General features: G+C 43.6%; 1 protein-coding gene across 8 annotated transcripts in view; it reads right to left on the minus strand.

Moving 5' to 3' along the window:
* The window catches only part of ANK2 (ankyrin 2), a 512,604-nt gene extending 494,213 nt beyond the window's left edge, over window positions 1-18,391 (minus strand). For all 8 annotated transcript variants that reach the window (XM_030190840.1, XM_030190841.1, XM_030190837.1 and 5 more), the window contains exon 1: window positions 17,758-18,391. In XM_030190840.1, the coding sequence (XP_030046700.1) occupies window positions 17,758-17,898 (141 nt within the window). In that variant the 5' untranslated portion in view covers window positions 17,899-18,391. The remainder of the gene's footprint in view (window positions 1-17,757) is intronic.
* Between the last annotated feature and the right edge of the window lie 216 nt (window positions 18,392-18,607).

Consider the following 18,607-nt stretch of genomic DNA (forward strand, 5'->3'; position numbering starts at 1 on the left):
AACTGACAGGCAGTTAGCTTAGCAGAATTTTAAAAAGGTTCTTCCTAAAAGAAAAGACCACAAGCCATTATTAAGATGGACTTGGGGAAAATCTACTGCTTATTTCTAGGATACCAAAAAATAAAACAAAAAATGGCTTTGCTTTGTCCAAAAATAACTTTGTAAAAATACACAACCTAAGTCAGGATATTTCTAGGATAAGCAGCATAAAATCTATTTTACTGTTCTGGGATCTTGCCAGGTACTTGCAACCTGGATTGGCCACTTTTGGAAACAGGAAGCAGTATGGCAACGCTGATGTTCTTATGTTCTTAACAGACAATAACTTCTTATATGGGTAAATAGCAGTTTGTCTCTGCGAAACGTCATAAAAAATTCCTCTTTTACCTTCACCCCTCAGTAAGCAAAGATATCTGTGCAGGTGACAGAATGGGTACTTTTAGCCATAGGGAAAAGGTGCAAGTTTAGACCTTAAGGAGGCTGGAGATGGGAAACTGCATGCTGGGACTGCAATTTCATATTTCTATATGTACTTAATGCTTGCACTTTGTATCTGCTTCAAAAAAGGTTCAAATACATGCACAGACAAAAGAGCCATGTTCCCTGCTGGCATTGTTTTTCAGAGGGAAACTTCCTTATAGATTTGTGCCCAAGCATATGTAGCATTGTTGCTATACTAATTTAAATAGGTACAGTAAAAGACTAACAGCCAGATGCATCAACCAAACGTAAAAAAAGCAAAAACGTAAAAGCTGTTACCGAATTTTAAAAAACGAACAATGCAGCAAAAAAACAAGTCACACATGTTCGGTGCGGTATTTGAAAGTACAATGCATCAATCTGCTGGAATCCCTGTCAGTAATTGGCCCCTAAAGCATGCGCAGAGCAGCCAAGCGTTATGCTGGCTGCTCTGCGCATGCCACACACGTCAACCCTCCCCCCCCCCAAAAAAAAACCAAAACACAAACACGTGGATCAGGAGGGGGGCAAAGGCGCTCGTCAGGAGCATCCTGTATGGACGTCCTTGTCCCCCACCCCGCCCGTGGTCGCCGCTGCTGCTCCCCACTTCCTCCCCCAGCATTAAATAAAAACACAAAACAAAACTCAAAGCTTTAGGAGCCCTGGCCCCTCTCCTTTCCTGTCTCTAAACTCTTTCTCCACACAGCTCCGCCTCCCTCTGCCCCGCCCCGCCACCCCCCTGAGATCGTCGCCATCACTCCCCCCCCTCCATCGGGCCCCCCCCCCCGCATTACCGGGCCGTGCAGTGCCTCTCACCTCTGTATGAAGGCGCTGCACGGGCAAGAAGACCATCAGATCGCTGCAGTCTTCAGGACATCTCTCTCCTTCTCTGACCTGGCCCCGCCCCCGTCTGACGTAAGAAACCTACATCAGACGGGGGCGGGGCCAGGGCAGGGAAGACGAAGGAGAGAGATGTCCTGAAGACTAAGCATTCCCTTGGACTATTTCAGCTGAAAAGAAAGACAGTTCAGAAGAGCAAACTATTGAAAATGTTTCACAGTATCTGCAAAGGTCAGAGAGGGCCTGATATAGAGAACCTTTTGAGAAATGCCTTTCAGCACTGTAAAGTGGAGGGGGGGGGGAGCGACGGCGATGATCTCAGGGGGGTGGCGGGGGCGGACCACGGGGCGGAGGGAGGCGGAGCTGTGTGGCGAAAGAGTTTAGAGACAGGAAGGGAGGGGGGCCAGGGCTCCTAAAGCTTTGAGTTTTGTTTTATGTTTTTATTTAATGCTAGGGGAGGAAGCGGGGAGCAGCAGCGGCGACCACGGGCGGGGGGGCAAGGACATCCATACAGGACGCTCCTGACAAGCGCCTTTGCCCCCTCCCGATCTTTTTTTTTTTCAGTTTTATAGTGATGCAGGGGGAGCGGGGCGCAGCAGTAACCTCGGGCGTCAATAAAAGACGCCCCTGACGTGCGTTTTCGCCCCCCTCGCTTTTTTTTGTTTTTTACATTACAGTTTTCAGTCGGATAGCCCTAACGACAAGTACAGACCTGTCGTTAGCTTTCCGGCACTTTTCCTACGTTAGGGTAGTCGGAAAACTTTGAAGCATCTCGTTTCAATGGGGTTTCTAAACAATTTGCTCATCTGCATTCTGTTTTTGTTTTCTGCTACCGTGGTCGGAAAATGGCCTTTAATGCATGCATGCATTCGTTAGAGGGTCGTTAAAGGGTCATTAAAGCTTAGTGCATCTGCCTCTCAATCTTATTTTCTACTCTGTAATGAAAGTATCTAATTTGTCCACATTACACAACCATTCCTGTAATATGTGATTCACCTGGAGAGGTACATTCCTCTCAAAAAAATTCCACTTTCAAATACTGAGTGATTCCTTATCAATTGTTTATAAAGTACATTTTTTTCTCTTTTCTCGTCTTATTCCTCAGCAAAGCCTCCTGTTTTTGATTGGAGTATCTGTGTTCAAGAAGGGATCCTCCAAAAATCTGGTTGGATTGCCTTTGCCTACACAAGATCTCCTATGTGCTGAGCATCAGTTCAATTCATGGTATGGAATCTCCTGCAGAAGTCTTTTTCATTTTGATAAATGATGCGCACATAGAACACTCATGTTTTTCAAGTATTTGTTCCAAGGGTTTTCCACGCAGTAATTAAATTCAGAATATTTATAATTATACCCATGAGCACTAACCTTTAACAGTGTGTCAGCAAGCTAAAAGAACAACATGAATTTACTTCTGATTATGGTGCATCCTTTAATGCATTAAATTAAATAATTATTACTAACAGCATTCTCAAGAGGGAATGTTTTCTGAAAACACTAGCTTGGTGAGCTTTGCATGTTATAACAAAGGCACTTCCTAATAAATCATCCCTTACATTGCAGAATTAAGAAAATGGAGCTACAGGCAGATCAGATCTCATTTCACCTAGATTCTTCATCCAATAAGAAAAAAAAACCAACATGTTGGTTTGCATCATTGCAGGTTTTACACACGTATAGGATATAATGTTCAGCCTGTGCAGCAGGTCACTGCAGGTCCAACTGAGAGCTAATGCCACTTCAAAAAGCAGAAAAGATCCATTTCAGCCTTCTAGCTTTTTGGTAGAGTTTGTTTGTGATCTTACATTGTTCCTGCATCGCATTTGGTCTTTGGAAGTAGGGAAAAAAATATTGTTGGCAGGACTATGAATACCACCATCTGTCAAGAATGCAGCTCATGATGTTCTGTTATACTAACCCATTGTCACTCTGAGAAAGAGTTGTAAACTACCACAATCAAAGATTTTATACTATAAGATTAAAATACAGTTAGGTACAGTACTCTGTGAATCTTCCATCAATTGAGTTAGAAAGGTATTTCTACTTCAGAAAATGCCTTTTTAATAACTCATTCAGCTTTTTATATTATTATTATTATTAGGCCTAGTAGATTCAACAGGCTTTGAGCTTGCTCAGAACTGCCCCCTAATGGTCTACAGTGCAAAAAACCTTCAGGTTTATTCAGAATTTATTATCCTAATTCATGATTCCGTATGTAGTCCAATTACTACAGTGGCAGCCTTTGAGCAGGGTCACAGACAACAGCTCCCTGAAGAATCTTGTATGTGTGATTCCTCAGTCACTAGGTGTTGCCATTGAGAGATAGCACCAAGGGCAGTGAGTACACATATATATTTAAACCTAATGTATTGGTAAGCTAAATGAAGACTATATTGGAGCTAAATTTTATTCTATAAATGATGACACAGTTTTAAAAAATTCAAGCCTCTGGAGGATACCCCCCCTCGTTCTATAACAGGTCACATACATTTTGGCACCAATTGTATGCATACATTTATAGAATACGGCCATTTATATAGGTAAGTGCACACTTATGGCCCACTCATGCTCCTCCCCTGGAACACCCCAAGAACAATTAGAATAATGGTTAGGCGTGGGGCTTCCAATTACATATATAAGTGGGGCCAACAGTTACACAGGCAACTTATAGAATACAGACACATCGCTAACATTTACATGAACCATAGACCTGTCATAAATGTTAGCACCTGCATTTAGGCATGCTGTCAGGTTAGGCTAATATTCTATAAGGCCACTTACACAGTCAGTGCACTTTCAGGCTTATTATCGAAAGTGATTGCCGGCCATCTTCTGACATAAATCGGGAGATGGCCAGCGATCTCTCAGAAGCGACCAAATTGGTATAATTGAAATCGCCTTTCGTCGAGCCGGCGAAAGTTTAAGGGGGCGTGTCGGCGGTGTAGTGAAGGCGGGACATGGGTGGGCATGGGCATGGCTACCAGATGGCCAGCTTTCGCGGATAATGCAAAACAAAAAGCAGCGTTAATCAGTATTTCGCCGGGTTTACTTGGTCCTTTTGTTTTCATGATTAAGCCTCAAAAAGGTGCCCCAACTGACCAGATGACCACCGGAAGGAATCGGGGATGACCTCCCCATACTCCCCCAGTGGTCACCAACCCCTCCCACTTTAAAAAACACAATTATAAACATATTTTGCCAGCCTCTATGCCAGCCTCAAAGGCCGTACCCACCTCCATGACAGCAGAATGTGTTCTATCCTCTGACAGCCTTTCCCTGGTTGTGATGTGGCTCTCAGGTGAGTGTGACACCTTTTCTGTTAGGTGCACTGCAGAGTCACATCAGCAATGCATTGTGGTGGGTGTAGGGTAGTGAGCTCTACTCCCATGGTGCTTTTCCCCCTGCTAACTGGGTCAGAGTGTGCCCTGTTTCGTTTCCGGTAGTCCATGAGGTAGTGGCCATTTTTGTATGCCAGTTTTAGATCCCTTTCATGTGTTACCCACGTTAGAGAACTTAGTTATTACCTTGAATGTTGCTGAAAGAGGGCATTGTACACCATTCTGCCAGCTCTGACCTATTGCTAATCTCAGTACCAGGGAGACTCTTTGCCAGTGGGGCACAACCTCTGATCTGCAGTTAACTGTGAGTAAACGTGCTTATTCAAATAAAGGACTTTTTCAAAGAGATTAGTTTTCAGGTTTCAACTGGTATGCCAAGGTTATACAGCAGCAACAAGTCCTAGAGGCCTGTGTGTATGCAGGTCCCTGGAGCACTTTTAGAGGGTACCGCAGTGCACTTAAGGCAGGCAAACCCAGGCCCAACCCCCTACCTGTAACACTTGTGCTGGTAAATGGGAGCCCTTCAAAACCCACTGTACCCACATGTAGTTGCCCCCTTCACCCCTAAGAGCTACGGTCGTGTTGTACATTTGTGGGTAGTGGGTTTGGGGGAGGGGTTAGGGGCCTCAGCACCCAAAGTAAGGGAGCTATGCATATGGGAGCTTTTTCTGAAGTCCACCGCACTGACCCCTAGGGTGCCCAGTTGGTGTCCTGGCATGTCAGGGGGACCAGTGCACTACAAATGCTGGCTCCTCCCATGACCAAATGCCTTGGATTTCGCCGGGTTCAGGATGGCCGGAATTTTTTTCCATTATCACTGAAAAACAAAACCGGCAATCTCAAACCCGGCGAACTCTGGCATTTGGCCGGCCTAAACCATATTATCAAAAAAAAAGATGGCCGGCCATTTTTTTCGATAATACGGTTCCGGGCAGCTGTTGCGCCGCCGCCAAAATAGATCGCCGGCGATCTATTTCGTCGGCAACGTTCGATTATGCCCCTCTTGGTAAGCTACCCAAACGTACAAACATTTTATTCCCAAAATTGTGGATTTTTCCCAAGTTCATTTAGTAGCGGTCTATGGACTTGTCCTTTAGGAAACCTAGGGTGCCCCACTGCTCTGCTTGTGTGGCCAGTCTACTGCTGGCTCTTCCTTTATCCCAATAGCTTGATTTCGTGCATTTTTCACTTGGATGGTTTTTTTCTAAAATGGACCAAAAAGATAAAAGCACAAAGCACAAAAATATCTAGCAAGTGGCCATTAAAAAAAAAAAAAAAAAAAAAAAAGGTGTTTTGCTGTTTCGAAAATGGCTATATTAGCAATTTGGATTCTGGACATTTTGAGCAAATCATCTAAAGTCAGACTTAGACGTCATGCCCCTCCACGTTGCTATGTGAAACTACACATATAAATCATTAAGGAGAGTACAATTTGAACCTAAGAATGAGAAACTGACAGTTGCTGCCCAGGGCAGTGAATTACAGATAAGATGGTTCACAACAAGCATAGTAAAACAAAAACAAAAAAAAAGTAACTGTAAGGAAACCCAGAAATAAATCTCACTGCTGGCTGTGAAGTGCTGATGTCAGAAAGATTATATAAAGAAAGGCACAATAACACAGCACAACTCATTCACTGGAAACTGTGAAAACATTATAATAGTGCTCTACCAGAAAAATACTGGGAACATGAATTTGAACTTGTATCTGAGGCAATGGAAGATGAAGAAACTCATAAGGAACATCAGTGGAAGAAGCAGAATTTGAATCCAGGATTTCCTAGTTCTCAGTCTGCTGCTATAAACCACTAAGCAACTCCTCTACCCCTTAAGTTACTGTTGTATGGGGAAAAGTGATTCTAACCAATACATGGTTTATTGATTTATGATATAATCCATTTTTTTTGTTTCCTGATTTATATTTTAATGGTTTCTTGAGTAAATTTTTTTAAATTATAATCTTTATTAATTTTCAATCATACATTTACATAAAATAAATGTCAGGAAAAAGATAGAAAAAAAGTTACATCTACTAGTAGATAACAGGAAAAATGACTTTTAAATTTGTCCACATATAGAATTCAAGATATAAGGGAATAATTTTAAGGAAGTTTATCCTATCAATAACCAAAAAGCAGAGAGGTTAGAACCAGGGGCGTATTTGGAATCCAGCGGTAGGGGGGGCCAGAGCCAGAGAGGGGGGGCACATTTTTGCCTCCCCCCCTCCGCCGCCTCTCTCCACCCCCCTCCCCGCCGTCAACCCTCCCCCACTGCTTACTTTTGCTGGCGGGGGGCCCCAACCCCCGCCAGCCGAGGTCCGACCCGCAGTCTTCAAATTTCGTCTTCCTCCGTGGCCATGCTGCAAGGAAGTAACCTGCAGTGCTGATTCGTTGAATCCAGTTCGGAGTCTGACGTCGCAGCACGTTGTATGCACGTACAACGTGCTGCGACGTCAGACTCCGAACTGGATTCAACGAATCAGCACTGCAGCGTTACTTCCTTGCAGCATGGCCACGGAGGAAGACGAAATTTGAAGACTGTGGGTTGGACCTCGGCTGGCGGGGGTTGGGGCCCTCCGCCAGCAAATGTAAGCAGCGGGGGAGGGTTGACGGCGGGGAGGGGGGCCAGGGCGAAATCTGCGGGGGCCCAGGCCCCTGTGGCCCCCGCAGATACGCCCCTGGTTAGAACACAAGTTCCAGGCAGCGGTTTCAGCTAACCGGTGGAGCAATCAAAGGTCTCTCAACATTGCTACTTTCCTTAGCTGTAATAAATTGTAACAATTTAACCGGGTCAAAGAACACATAGTTAACTGAATTTAAAGAAATTAAACATCTGCAAGAAAATTTCAGGACAAAAGTTCCTCCCAGTGCTAAAGTCCGTGACCTCAATGTCAGGAATTCCTTTCTCCGTCTCTGTGTAGATCTACTCAAATCCGGGTAAACTTGTATCCTAGCCTCGAAAAATTGGGAAATATTTCTGAAGTATAGCCTCAAAATGTTATTCCTTTCTGACTCGAAGGCGAAAGTAACCAACAAGGTTGTACGTTCAGTTATTACCTCCAACGAGGTCTCCAACAATTCAGTTAAATTTTGGGTTGAAATTGGGGCAGGAGATGATTGTATTCCTGTGATATAATACGCCTTTACAATAGGATGAAATAAATCAGCAGAGATACCTAAGATTTCCAGGAAATATTTTCGCAGCATTTCAGTTGCGGGCACCAAGGGTGACTTTGGAAAGTTCAGGAATTTCAGGTTATTCTGCCTCAATTGATTCTCTAAAAATTCAGTTTTCTTCTGCACCTATCAATCACAAGTGTCTCAAAACAAGTTTGAAGTTTTTTTTTATCTCATAGTCATTTACCTCGCGTTTTTCTTCCTGTAGTCTCACCCTCTCGCAAAACAGTTGATGTTGTTGTTTGATTTCGGCTACTTCAGCTTTAAGAGAATTCGAGGATTGTTACATTGTTGAGCTTAGGGCTTGTATTACATCCCACAGGGTTTTAAGTGTAACAACGGCCGGTCTCACACATCCACCAGGAATCACCGTAGGAGTACCCAGAATAGGAGAAACCGAGGAAACATCCTCACTCGGGCTCCGTTGAGATGGTAAGTTTTCCAGTGTAGAAAATCCCGCTGGGCCTCCTGTAGCCTCTGCTAGCAAAGACAGGGATTCTCCAGTTGGAATTATTCCTCCGACGGGCCTCGGCGGTGCCGTTTGCTGAGGCGGGCTCAAAGACGCCGTCTCCAAGCTAAAGTCTCCACGAAAACCCGGAGACCCAACCAGGGTCAGAAGTTGTGTACCGTGCGCTTGAGCGCAAAATGCCTCCATCGTAGTCTGCCGCATAGCTGGGATTTTGCCAGGGCTAGAGGAGGCTTTAGCCCCAGTCTTCCCCTTTCTTTTTCCCATAAATCAAGGGATAAGAAAGAAAGCTTAGTGATGGAGGAGCAAGAGCATTCAAAGCACACCTCCTCTCACAAACGCCATCTTGAAAGGCTTTGTAGTTTATGCAGGGTCATTATGTTTGCCAGAGTAAGGGACTCAGGGTGTACTGGCCAGTAAGGCAAAGGAAGAAATATGGGGCACTATCATCCCCTGGTATCCTGTCCCCTGCTCTTCACTGGTAGTAGGCTAGGTGGGTGGGGTTTTCTTCTGTGGCAGTTAACCTCTCCCTTTGTAGTGATTAGATGGTAATACCTGAAGGAGGTGCTACAAATAAATGTATCCTCATGGGCCTATGGATAAAGTTGTACAGTATCATTTCTCATTCATAGCCTTCATTTTTCAGATACTCTGCTTCCAGTTTGCTCAATAGATGCTTAACATAATCATTACTAACCCCTTGATTAGTAACATGCTGTCACTAGTAAGTTACACATCAGGTCCTAGCAGGTTTTAAAGCTAGAATCATTTTCAAAATTATTTTACAAAATAATTTATGGGATGGCTCCAGATTATATGTGTGACAAGATATATCTCCCAACTCGAAACTCAACTTTAACTACAAGGGATTATCTCATTCTACACTTCCCTAATTACAAAAATATCAAATGCAAATCCACTCTAACTCGAGATTTCTCTCATTTAGGCACAAAATGGTGGAATTCCATCCCAGGGAAAATAAGACAACTCAATAACTATCTGACCTTTTGCAAATTCTTGAAGGTTTTTCTTTCCAAAACATTCCTTCACTAGATGTTGAAATTGGTTAAAGCTAAGATCTTTCTCCTCATTGCTACATTTTCAAAAATGTTCCTTTAACTCTTACAGTTTTCATAACATGTATTATGCATTAACTTGTACTGTTTATTACTTATGTAAGCCACATAGAACTGAATAATTGTATTTGGATATTGTGGGATACAAATATCAAATAAATAAATAAAAATAAATTGCATTCTGTTCATTAGCACTTGGCAAATAGAGTGGATAGTCAACATACTAGAGTGTGCAAGATTTGTTTTTATTTTTGTTTTGTTTTTTAATTTTGCTGTGTGTGTGAGCCGTTTCTTTAAAAAAAATTATTTTTGTTATATTGTGCACATTCCCCCATCCCTCCCACCGAACAGTAGTGGCCTCGGCTCCGTCTTCCCACCCCAAGCAGTAGACAGCATGGGTCCCTCTTCTAACTCCCTCCCCCCCATCAGTAGAGAGCTTGGCATACTCTTCCTCCACCCAACCCACCCATAGGACCATCCTCCCCCCAGGCCTACCTTAAAGTTCTTGATAGTCTAGTGGCTAGTCAAGGCAGCAGTGATCCCCAGTCTGCTGTGTCTACTGTCAAAATGGTTGCCGTCAACCTCAGCAGCAGTCTTGCGAGACTGCTGCTGGAGGCTGTAGTATCCATTTTGAGATTGGATCTGGCATCTCTGTACCCACTTTCTGTAAACAGAATCACCTGACTGTTTGTCTGCTTTTCTCTCTGATCAAATTAACCAATTGCTGTGGGGCGATACTTTATATGATTCAGCTTTGGAAGCTACTTTTACTTCAGACTGGACTGAAATTATTTATCTTAATAAAAGTGTGACAGAGCTGAATTGCATTCTGGCACAGAGCAGTATTTCATTTGCGGATGAGTTACTGTTCTATGGACTTAAGAGAAGGTAGAATACTGCTCTATCCCCAACCTAATTGTGAACACTGAAAATGTTGCTTTGATTATTCAGATAAGTATTTTTGAACAATTTGAATCAATGTATTTATAGTGGTCACAATAATTTACTTAAGGTTTTTCTGGGGGCAATGATGATTTCTTATGTCATCTGGTACATGTCAGGGAAGTTTGATCAGGACTGGCTCGAGGCACAGTAGCACCCTCAGCCAATTTTCTTTGAGAGCCCCTCTCTCCTCCCCGTGGTTTTGGCATCTCCCTCCATCTCGATCCAGTCTCTCTGTCCTCTCCCCCTCCCTGCAGGTCTAGCATTACTCCCTTATCTCTCTGACTCTCCCACAGCCTTTAAAGCTTGTTGGTTGCTGGCGGTGGCAGCAGCAACATGACAGGCTTCCTTCAGCCATCCCCTGGGTCTTCCCTCTGCTGCATCCCATCCATAGGAAACTGCATCAGAGAAGGCAGGAAGCAGCAGAGGGAAGACCCAGGGGATGGCTGAAGGCAGCCTGTCATGCTGCTGCTGCTACTGCCACTGGCGACTGACAAACTTTACAGGAACGCAAGGGAGTGAGAAGTGAGGGAACAGTGTCAGAGCTGTGGAGAGTGGAGGGAGGGAAAGAGTGAAGGGGAGAGACTATACTGAGTGTGGGAGAGAAAAGGCTTAACCTGTAGAGCAGGTGAGGTCAGAGACTAGATATTTTGGTGCCCTGGGCCAGAGCCTCACTGGTCCAATGGTTAAGCCAGCCCTGAGTTTGATTACGGGAGACAGCACGAGCCTATCTGACACATTCTGTGGGCTAAAGCCAGTAGGTGGAGCTTGTCATCCTTTCAATTAATTGTTTAGGTGTATGAAAATGATGGCAGCTGCATTGGGAAGAATTAAAACTTCCTTGGGTGCAGAATGGCTTCAGCCTTGTGACATCATGCGATCTCCTGTTATCAAACCTCCTTGATACATGCTGCCAGTCCCAGAAACAGGAAGTGATATCAGACATTGATGTCACTTCCTGTTTCTGGGATCAGCAGATCCAGTGGCAGTGCATACAAGGCAATGTCCTCAAATCTGCCTGCCTTCTATTGTTGCTGCTGTCTTGCCACCAAGCAATCTAGAAGAAGCAGCAGCCTGGCCATGTGAGTGAACAAGGAGAAGTGGGGAGGAAAGGAAGGTCGACGTAGCCATGCTGGATGATGGTGGTGGGGAGAGACCGGGCCATGCTGGATGATAGTGGTGAGGAAGAAGAGGAGGAGAGATGAAACAATGCTGGATGGCGGTGGTGGTGGTGATGACAGAAGGGAAGATGGAGAAATACTGGATGGGAGTGGAAGAGAGAGAGAGAGAGGGTTGGTGTGATACAGGATGATGGTGATGTGTAGGCAGAAGAAATGGGAGAGAAATGGAGTAATACTGGATGTGGGTGGGGGGAGAAAAAGAGAGACAGAGAGGAGTGATACTGGATGCGATTAATCATGCAATTAAAATTTTTAAATGGACATGCAGCCCTAAATGTTACATAAAAACCTACTCCTTCCATCCCCCCTACCCCCATCCTACCTCAGTAGACTACGGCCATATCCTATTCAGGGTATCACTGAACCACATGGCCATAATATGAACAGTATCTAGGTCTGCCTCTACCATCAGGTGTGCCTAATTTGGGTTTTCTTAGATTATAATCACTTACACTGATGCAGAAAGAGAAGGACGCCCATCTGTCAACACAAATCGGGAGATGGGCGTCCTTCTTCCAGGGTCACCCAAATCAGCATAATCGAAAGCCAATTTTGGGCGTCCCCAACTGCTTTCCGTTGCGGGGTTGACCAAAGTTCACGGGGGCATGTCGGAGGCGTAGCGAAGGTGGGTTTTGGGCATGCCTAACACATGGGCATCCTCGACCCATAATCGAAAAAAAAGAGCATCCCTGAAGAGCACGTGGACGACTTTACTTGGTCCTTTTTTTCTTACGATCAAGCCACAAAAAGGTGCCTGAACTGACCAGATGACGGGGATGACCTCCCCTTATTCCCCCAGTGGTAACCCTCCAACCCTCAAAAAAAAAGTTTTTTAATATTTTTTGCCAGCCTCTATTCTAGCTCAAATGTCATACCCAGCTCCATGACAGCAGTATGCAGGTCCCTGGAGCAGTTTTAGTGGATGCAGTGCACTTCAAGCAGGCAGACCCAGGCCCTTCCCCCCTTACCTGTTACATTTGTGGTGGTAAATGTGAGCCCTTCAAAACCCACCAGAAACCTACTGTAACCACATCTAGGTGCCCCCTTCACCTGTAAGGGTTATGGTAGTGTTGTTCATTTGTGGGTAGTGGGATTTGTTTTTTTTTTGGGGGGGGGGGGGGGGCTCAGCACAAAAGGTAAGTGTAGCTGGGAGCTTTTTCTGAAGTACACTGCAGTGCCCCCTAGGGTGCCCGGTTGGTGTCCTGGCATGTCAGGGGGACCAGTGCACTATGAATGCTGGCTCCTCCCATGACCAAAGGGCTTGGATTTGGTCATTTCTGAGATGGGCGTCCTTAGTTTCCATTATCGCTGAAGATCAGAAACGACCAAGTCTAAGGACGACCATCTCTAGGGACGACCTAAATGTTAAGATTTGGGCGTCCCCGACCGTATTATCAAAATGAAAGATGGACGCTTATCTTGTTTCGATAATATGGGTTTCCCCGCCCCTTCGCTGGGAAGTCCTGCGAGGACGTCCTCAGGAAAACTTGGGCACCCCTTTCGATTATGCCCCTCATGGTCTTCCAGATTATTTATTTGCACTCTCTGCCTGTTCCCTTTGTCTATTGTTGACAAGTAGCTTTGTGAGATTTTTATTAGTTTCTTTTCTAACTTCATTTGTTCGTCCATGTGACTGTCCAAATCAATTGAATTCCGTCCACCACCACCCCTCTTCCTCTAGCTTATTACACACTAGATCACTACAAATCAGAAGGTTTATTTTAATTTAAGCAAGATGTTATTACACAGTACTGCATGTTCGTAAGTCATCAGGTAGTCTAACAAAAGCCAGTCATGCTTCCTCAGTACACTTTAAATATTCTGGCAGTGCTCGTCAATCTTCCAATTAGGCAGTCTCAGCAGAAGAAATAAGCGTGGGAGGAAGGGGAAAAAAAGAGAAAGAGCAGGCAGGAGAGCAAGCACTACAAATCAGACCACACCCACTCCTGCTAGAGAGCAGATTAGCTTTTGGCCAACCTAAGTAGCTCTCTAGGGTTTGTAGTAATGCATGTATAGCTGCAGCCACTGATTTTCCAGGATGGAACACAATTAAAACAAAGGGCTTGGACACCAGAAAAAGAACAAACAAAGATCAGTTGCATGGTCCTCCCCAACCACTGCTCTTTCAGAGGCAAACTACAATTCATGTATTTATTTACGAATCACCACTATCAGAAAGCACAAGGTGGTTTATCTGCTGTCATCTACTATGTAAAAATACAAAATAAAACCCAAATACATAGCATTTAAAAATCTAAAACCTATGAAACTCGCACCCCCCAAATCACAAACCTTCAGGCTAACAAAGAATTGGGCACTACAGTATCCCTAGAACATACTTTATTATGTCTCAACCAATATTATTATCTAAAATATTCTCAACATTCTGCACCCTGAAAGGCCACATAGTACGTCATGGAGGTGACCACATTTCCTATGACAAAAATGCTACTCACTGCAAGCTTGTACCACAAGTGGAGAAATGGCCTAGTGGTTAGAGCATTGGTCTTTACATCCAGAGGTGCCCAGTTCAAATCCCACTACTGCTCCTTGAGATCTTGGGCAAGTCACTTAACCCTCATTGCTTCAGGTACAAACTTACTAAACTGTACTGTAGGCACACTAAGTCTTTAGAGCGTGCTAATGCTAGAGACACCCATATATTCCTATCCATGTCTCTAGTGCTTCAGCACACTAATTTTTAGCGTGTGCTAAAATGTTAGCAAGCCTATAGCGTGGCTTAGTAAACAGGACCCTTAGATTGTGAGCCCGACAAGGAAATACACAGTGTACCTGACTGTAACTCACCTTGAGCTATTAGTGAAAAAGGTGTAAGTAAAAGCTAAATAAATACAATATATACACATCTCTCTCTGACTGAATTAAAAAAAAAAAATCACCAAGTTCAAACAATTCTGTTTCCTGTTTATCCAACAGCACAGCAGGCACTGAAAGGGTGGCCCCATTAGCAAGTACTGTATAAGCACTGAAAAAAGGCCAGCTCTAACACACCATCACACATTGGTGTAAACTGTTATTGAGGTACAAAGATACAAATACTGGCTTCCAACCTGCACATATCCAACAAACTGCTAAAACCTGTCGTTTCGTTCTCTATAATATCACCAAAATTTGTCCTTTACTTTCTGAGCACACTACCAAAACCTTTATCCACACTCTTTAGTTACATTTGTACCCCACACTTTTCCACTCATGGCAGCTTACATGGGGCAATGGAGGGTTAAGTGACTTGTCCAGAGTCACAAGGAGCTGCCTGTGCCTGAAGTGGGAATTGAACTCAGTTCCCCAGGACCAAAGTCCACCACCTCTTGCTTAGACTATTGCAACTTGCTTTGCACAGGTTTCCCACTAAGCCATCTCTCTTCCCCTTCAATCTGTCTAAAAACTCTGTTGAATGACTTATATTCCACCAATGTCGCTATGCTCATATTAGCCTTCTCCTCAAGTCACTTCTTTGGTTTCCTATCCGTTTCCGCATATAATTCAAACCCTCTTATTGACTTACAAGTGCCTTCACTCTGCAGCTCCTCAGTACCTCCCCACTCTTGTCTATCCCTACACTCCTCCCCGGAGTTCCCTTTCATTAGGTAAATCTCACTTATTAACTACTTAACATAGTAGATGACGGCAGAAAAAGACCTGCACGGTCCATCCAGTCTGCCCAAGAAGATAAATTCATATGTGCTACTTTTTTATTTGTACTGTCCTCTTCAGATCTGTACCCTTCTCCTCTACTGCCAACTCCAGACTCCGTTCCTTTTATCTTGCTGCACCATGTGCCTGGAATAGACTTCCTGAGTCAGTATGCCAAGCTCCATCTCTAGCCGTCTTCAAATCTAGGCTAAAAGCCTCCCTTTTTGATGCTGCTTTTAACTCCTAACCCTTATTCACTTGTACAGTACCCATGAATGTTTTATCATTCCGACCTTAGTAATTCCCTTATCCCTTCTTTGTGCTGTTTGCCTGTCCTGATTAGATTGTAAGCTCTGTCGAGCAGAGACTGTCTCTTCATGTTCAAGTGTACAGAGCTGCATATGTCTAGTAGTGCTATAGAAATGATAAGTAGTAAGTAGTCAGTTTCTTGGATTTTCAATATGTGTTTCAAAGCATTCTGGGATCTGTAGTCCTTAATTTAGGAAGACATTAAAATGCTAGTTTCACAAAGGGCCTACTAAAGTGTACTGATAATATTTATGTAAGTTGTTAAAGCATCTTAACTGTATGTTTATCCCAAAGTACATATATTACATCTATTTACCAGCAAGTCCATGTAAAGACATATTTATGCAGTTTACTCTTTCCTCGGATGCACTGAAGAGAGTCAGTGGAATCTAACGGATACTGCTTTATATGATGTCTTGTAAAAGCAAGGAAGTCTCTGTCAGAAGAGGCGGCATAGCAGTTAGCAGAACAGTCTAAGAGCCAGATAATGCAGAGTTCGCTTGCTAACTAAAGGGCATTAAGCCCTATTGCAGGTTTATCGTGCAAGAGTGGCAATTTCCCTGTTTTCTTGTGCTGTGTGCATTAAATACTTTTTCTTATACATATTTAGGGGGCACATCTTGGGTGCCACGTTATCCAGCTAGCACATTAGGATTACCGCACATGAACCGGGTAATGCTGGATTAACGCAGGAGCACTTACCCCCTTCCTAAATAGGTGTCATGCAAAAAAAAAAAAAGGAAAATGAATCTGGGCTTAGCACACAGGAAAGTCCAGCATTAGAATGCACTCAGCCCAGATTTCACTGTCCCTTGGTAAGAGGGCCTCTTAGATTGCAAATTCTTTGGGACATGGACCGAGTGGACGTGAATTCTAAAAATGCTGTATGCTGCCTTGAGCATTACTTTGAAAAGCAGGTTAATGATCCAAATATCAGCACTGGAAAGTTATAATAACCTTTAATCACATGGTGATAACAGATCTAATTTAAATGGCTTGTCAACAAAATCACCCACCTTCAAGTTGGATGAATGCCACAATTCTTTCGTATGACAGAGCTTAGAATCTAATGGCCTGATATTTAAAGGAAAGATTTTAGACAAATGCAGCATACCTGGGTTTTACCAATCTGCCTTTCGATGGTATAATTTTAAAATACAAAAAGACATAGAGAATTATACATCGTGAATGCTAAGAACCCATTTAAGAAAACAGATTTAATGATATAAATATATAAATGCGGCGCAAGATCTAACATGAAAAGAATCACCCAAAATAAAACAAACAAACAAAAAAATCTGCCATCAATTATCAATAGTCTTTCCATCATGTCTCCCATGTGCAGCCCTAGCATCAAAGCCACTCTTACAGCAGTTTGTACACAAACCACAATTCCTGCCATTTCCATTGCACTCAATTAATAAAAATAAAGCATCATTAAAGGAAACCCATTTTCTGAGCACTGCTGTGTGTTATTTCAATAGACATTCAGCAGACAATGCTACTTCTTTCCAGGTTCTTATGCAGGACAAAACAATCCTTCCTGAATTAATACTACCTTATAAATTTCTGGCAGCAGAAGAATGCAGCTGAGGCTGGGACACTAAAAATTCTAGAATTATCCTCCCAGTCTTTAGAATTACTGGAGGAAAAAACGTTACAGAGTGCATATTGCTCTTTGGCATCGCATTGGTTAGGAAAAAAAAAAAAAGCCCTGTACACTGTATTAGTAACAGGCAGAATGCGGGCTGTTTGCTAGCAGATGCACACCCAACCTACAGATCCAGGCAAGGTGGGGAGTGGCAAATATGCAAGTCTAGTGCAGCTGAAGTAGAAGGCCAGCATGCTAACCATATGCTATGACAACTTCATCCTTTGCGTGAAGAAATGATACACCTGACTCTTGACTGATGGAACAAGCGCCTGATTGATGTGGGGGAAAGGAGGAGTGCCATTGGTTCACTAAATGAATGCCCTCATGTGTGTGTGTGTGCTGTCAGTGTTAAGGAGGAAGCAGCAAGCACTTTCATCCCTGTACAATACACTAGAGCTAAAGACACAGTAGGTTTTAGATTAGGAAAATTCCATTTCAGTTAGATCATGAATGATTGTTTATGTGTAGATGGAATGATTTTTATTATTATTATTATTTTGTGTATGTTTTATTGCTAACTGATGAGCAGTTTATTAAACATTTATAAATAAAATAAACAAAATGGGGAAGGGATGTCTGCAGGAAGAATTGGTATGGAGCTGCAAAGTGGTCCTGAGAGATACCTGTGTATCAGGAAGTGGGAGGGGGAGCCATGCCTCATACCTTGCGTTTCCGATCTATCCGCTCCCTAGAGCTCCTCCGCTGCCTTTTCCTCTCCTTCTCCCTTTCTTTTTCTCTTTCTTTCTCCTCAAGAGAGGGTTCCAGCTCCCGCACTTTCTTAATAGAAGCTGCAGCATGAGCCATTTTGAGAAGGGAGGTACCAGCTCCAAGGACTCAATTCTGATCACACAGCAAACGCAGGTGATTCCCCCCCTCCCCCACAAAGGGCGCTGGTTCTAAACCAGGACTTCACAGTGCAATCTCCTCCTTCTCCACTACCTTGATAGGTCACAGCTGTTCTCCGGCCTCTGCAGCACCCATAATTCAACACAGTACATTCATGTCCCAGGTCATGGAAAATGAACACACCCCACAGAGATAGTCAGGTGAAAAATTAACACAATGAAAAAAAAAAAATCAAAGCTTCACAGTTTCCTTCCCAGCTCTGCAGTGACGGTTCCTGAAGAGAAGCTTCAGAGCAGCTATGATTCCATCCTTCAGACCCCCAGCAATAAATTAGAAAGGTCTTTTTGGGGACCCCCCTCCTGAGAGATCCTATCCTTTGACTAAAGGCAAGAAAAGGCCACCTTAGAGCAACCAGAAGGGGAAAGGAAAAAGCAGCTCCTCCCAGCTTCCTTCAGCATCTCTAAGCAGGGCGAGTAGAAAAATGGTGCAGTCTGGCTTAATGACTCGCTCTGCTACTGCTGCTGTTGCTACGACTGCCTCCTGCTTGAACACATGACTGTGGGATTTTTCCCCCCTCCTTCCAATATCCTTCATCTAAGCTAAAAAAAAAAATAAATAAATAAGTAAAGCAGATTTATTTGGAGGTAAGACCAGTTCCGACCAGGTC

Source organism: Microcaecilia unicolor, chromosome 2 (genome assembly GCF_901765095.1).
Source record: "Microcaecilia unicolor chromosome 2, aMicUni1.1, whole genome shotgun sequence".
Classification (NCBI taxonomy): domain Eukaryota; kingdom Metazoa; phylum Chordata; class Amphibia; order Gymnophiona; family Siphonopidae; genus Microcaecilia; species Microcaecilia unicolor.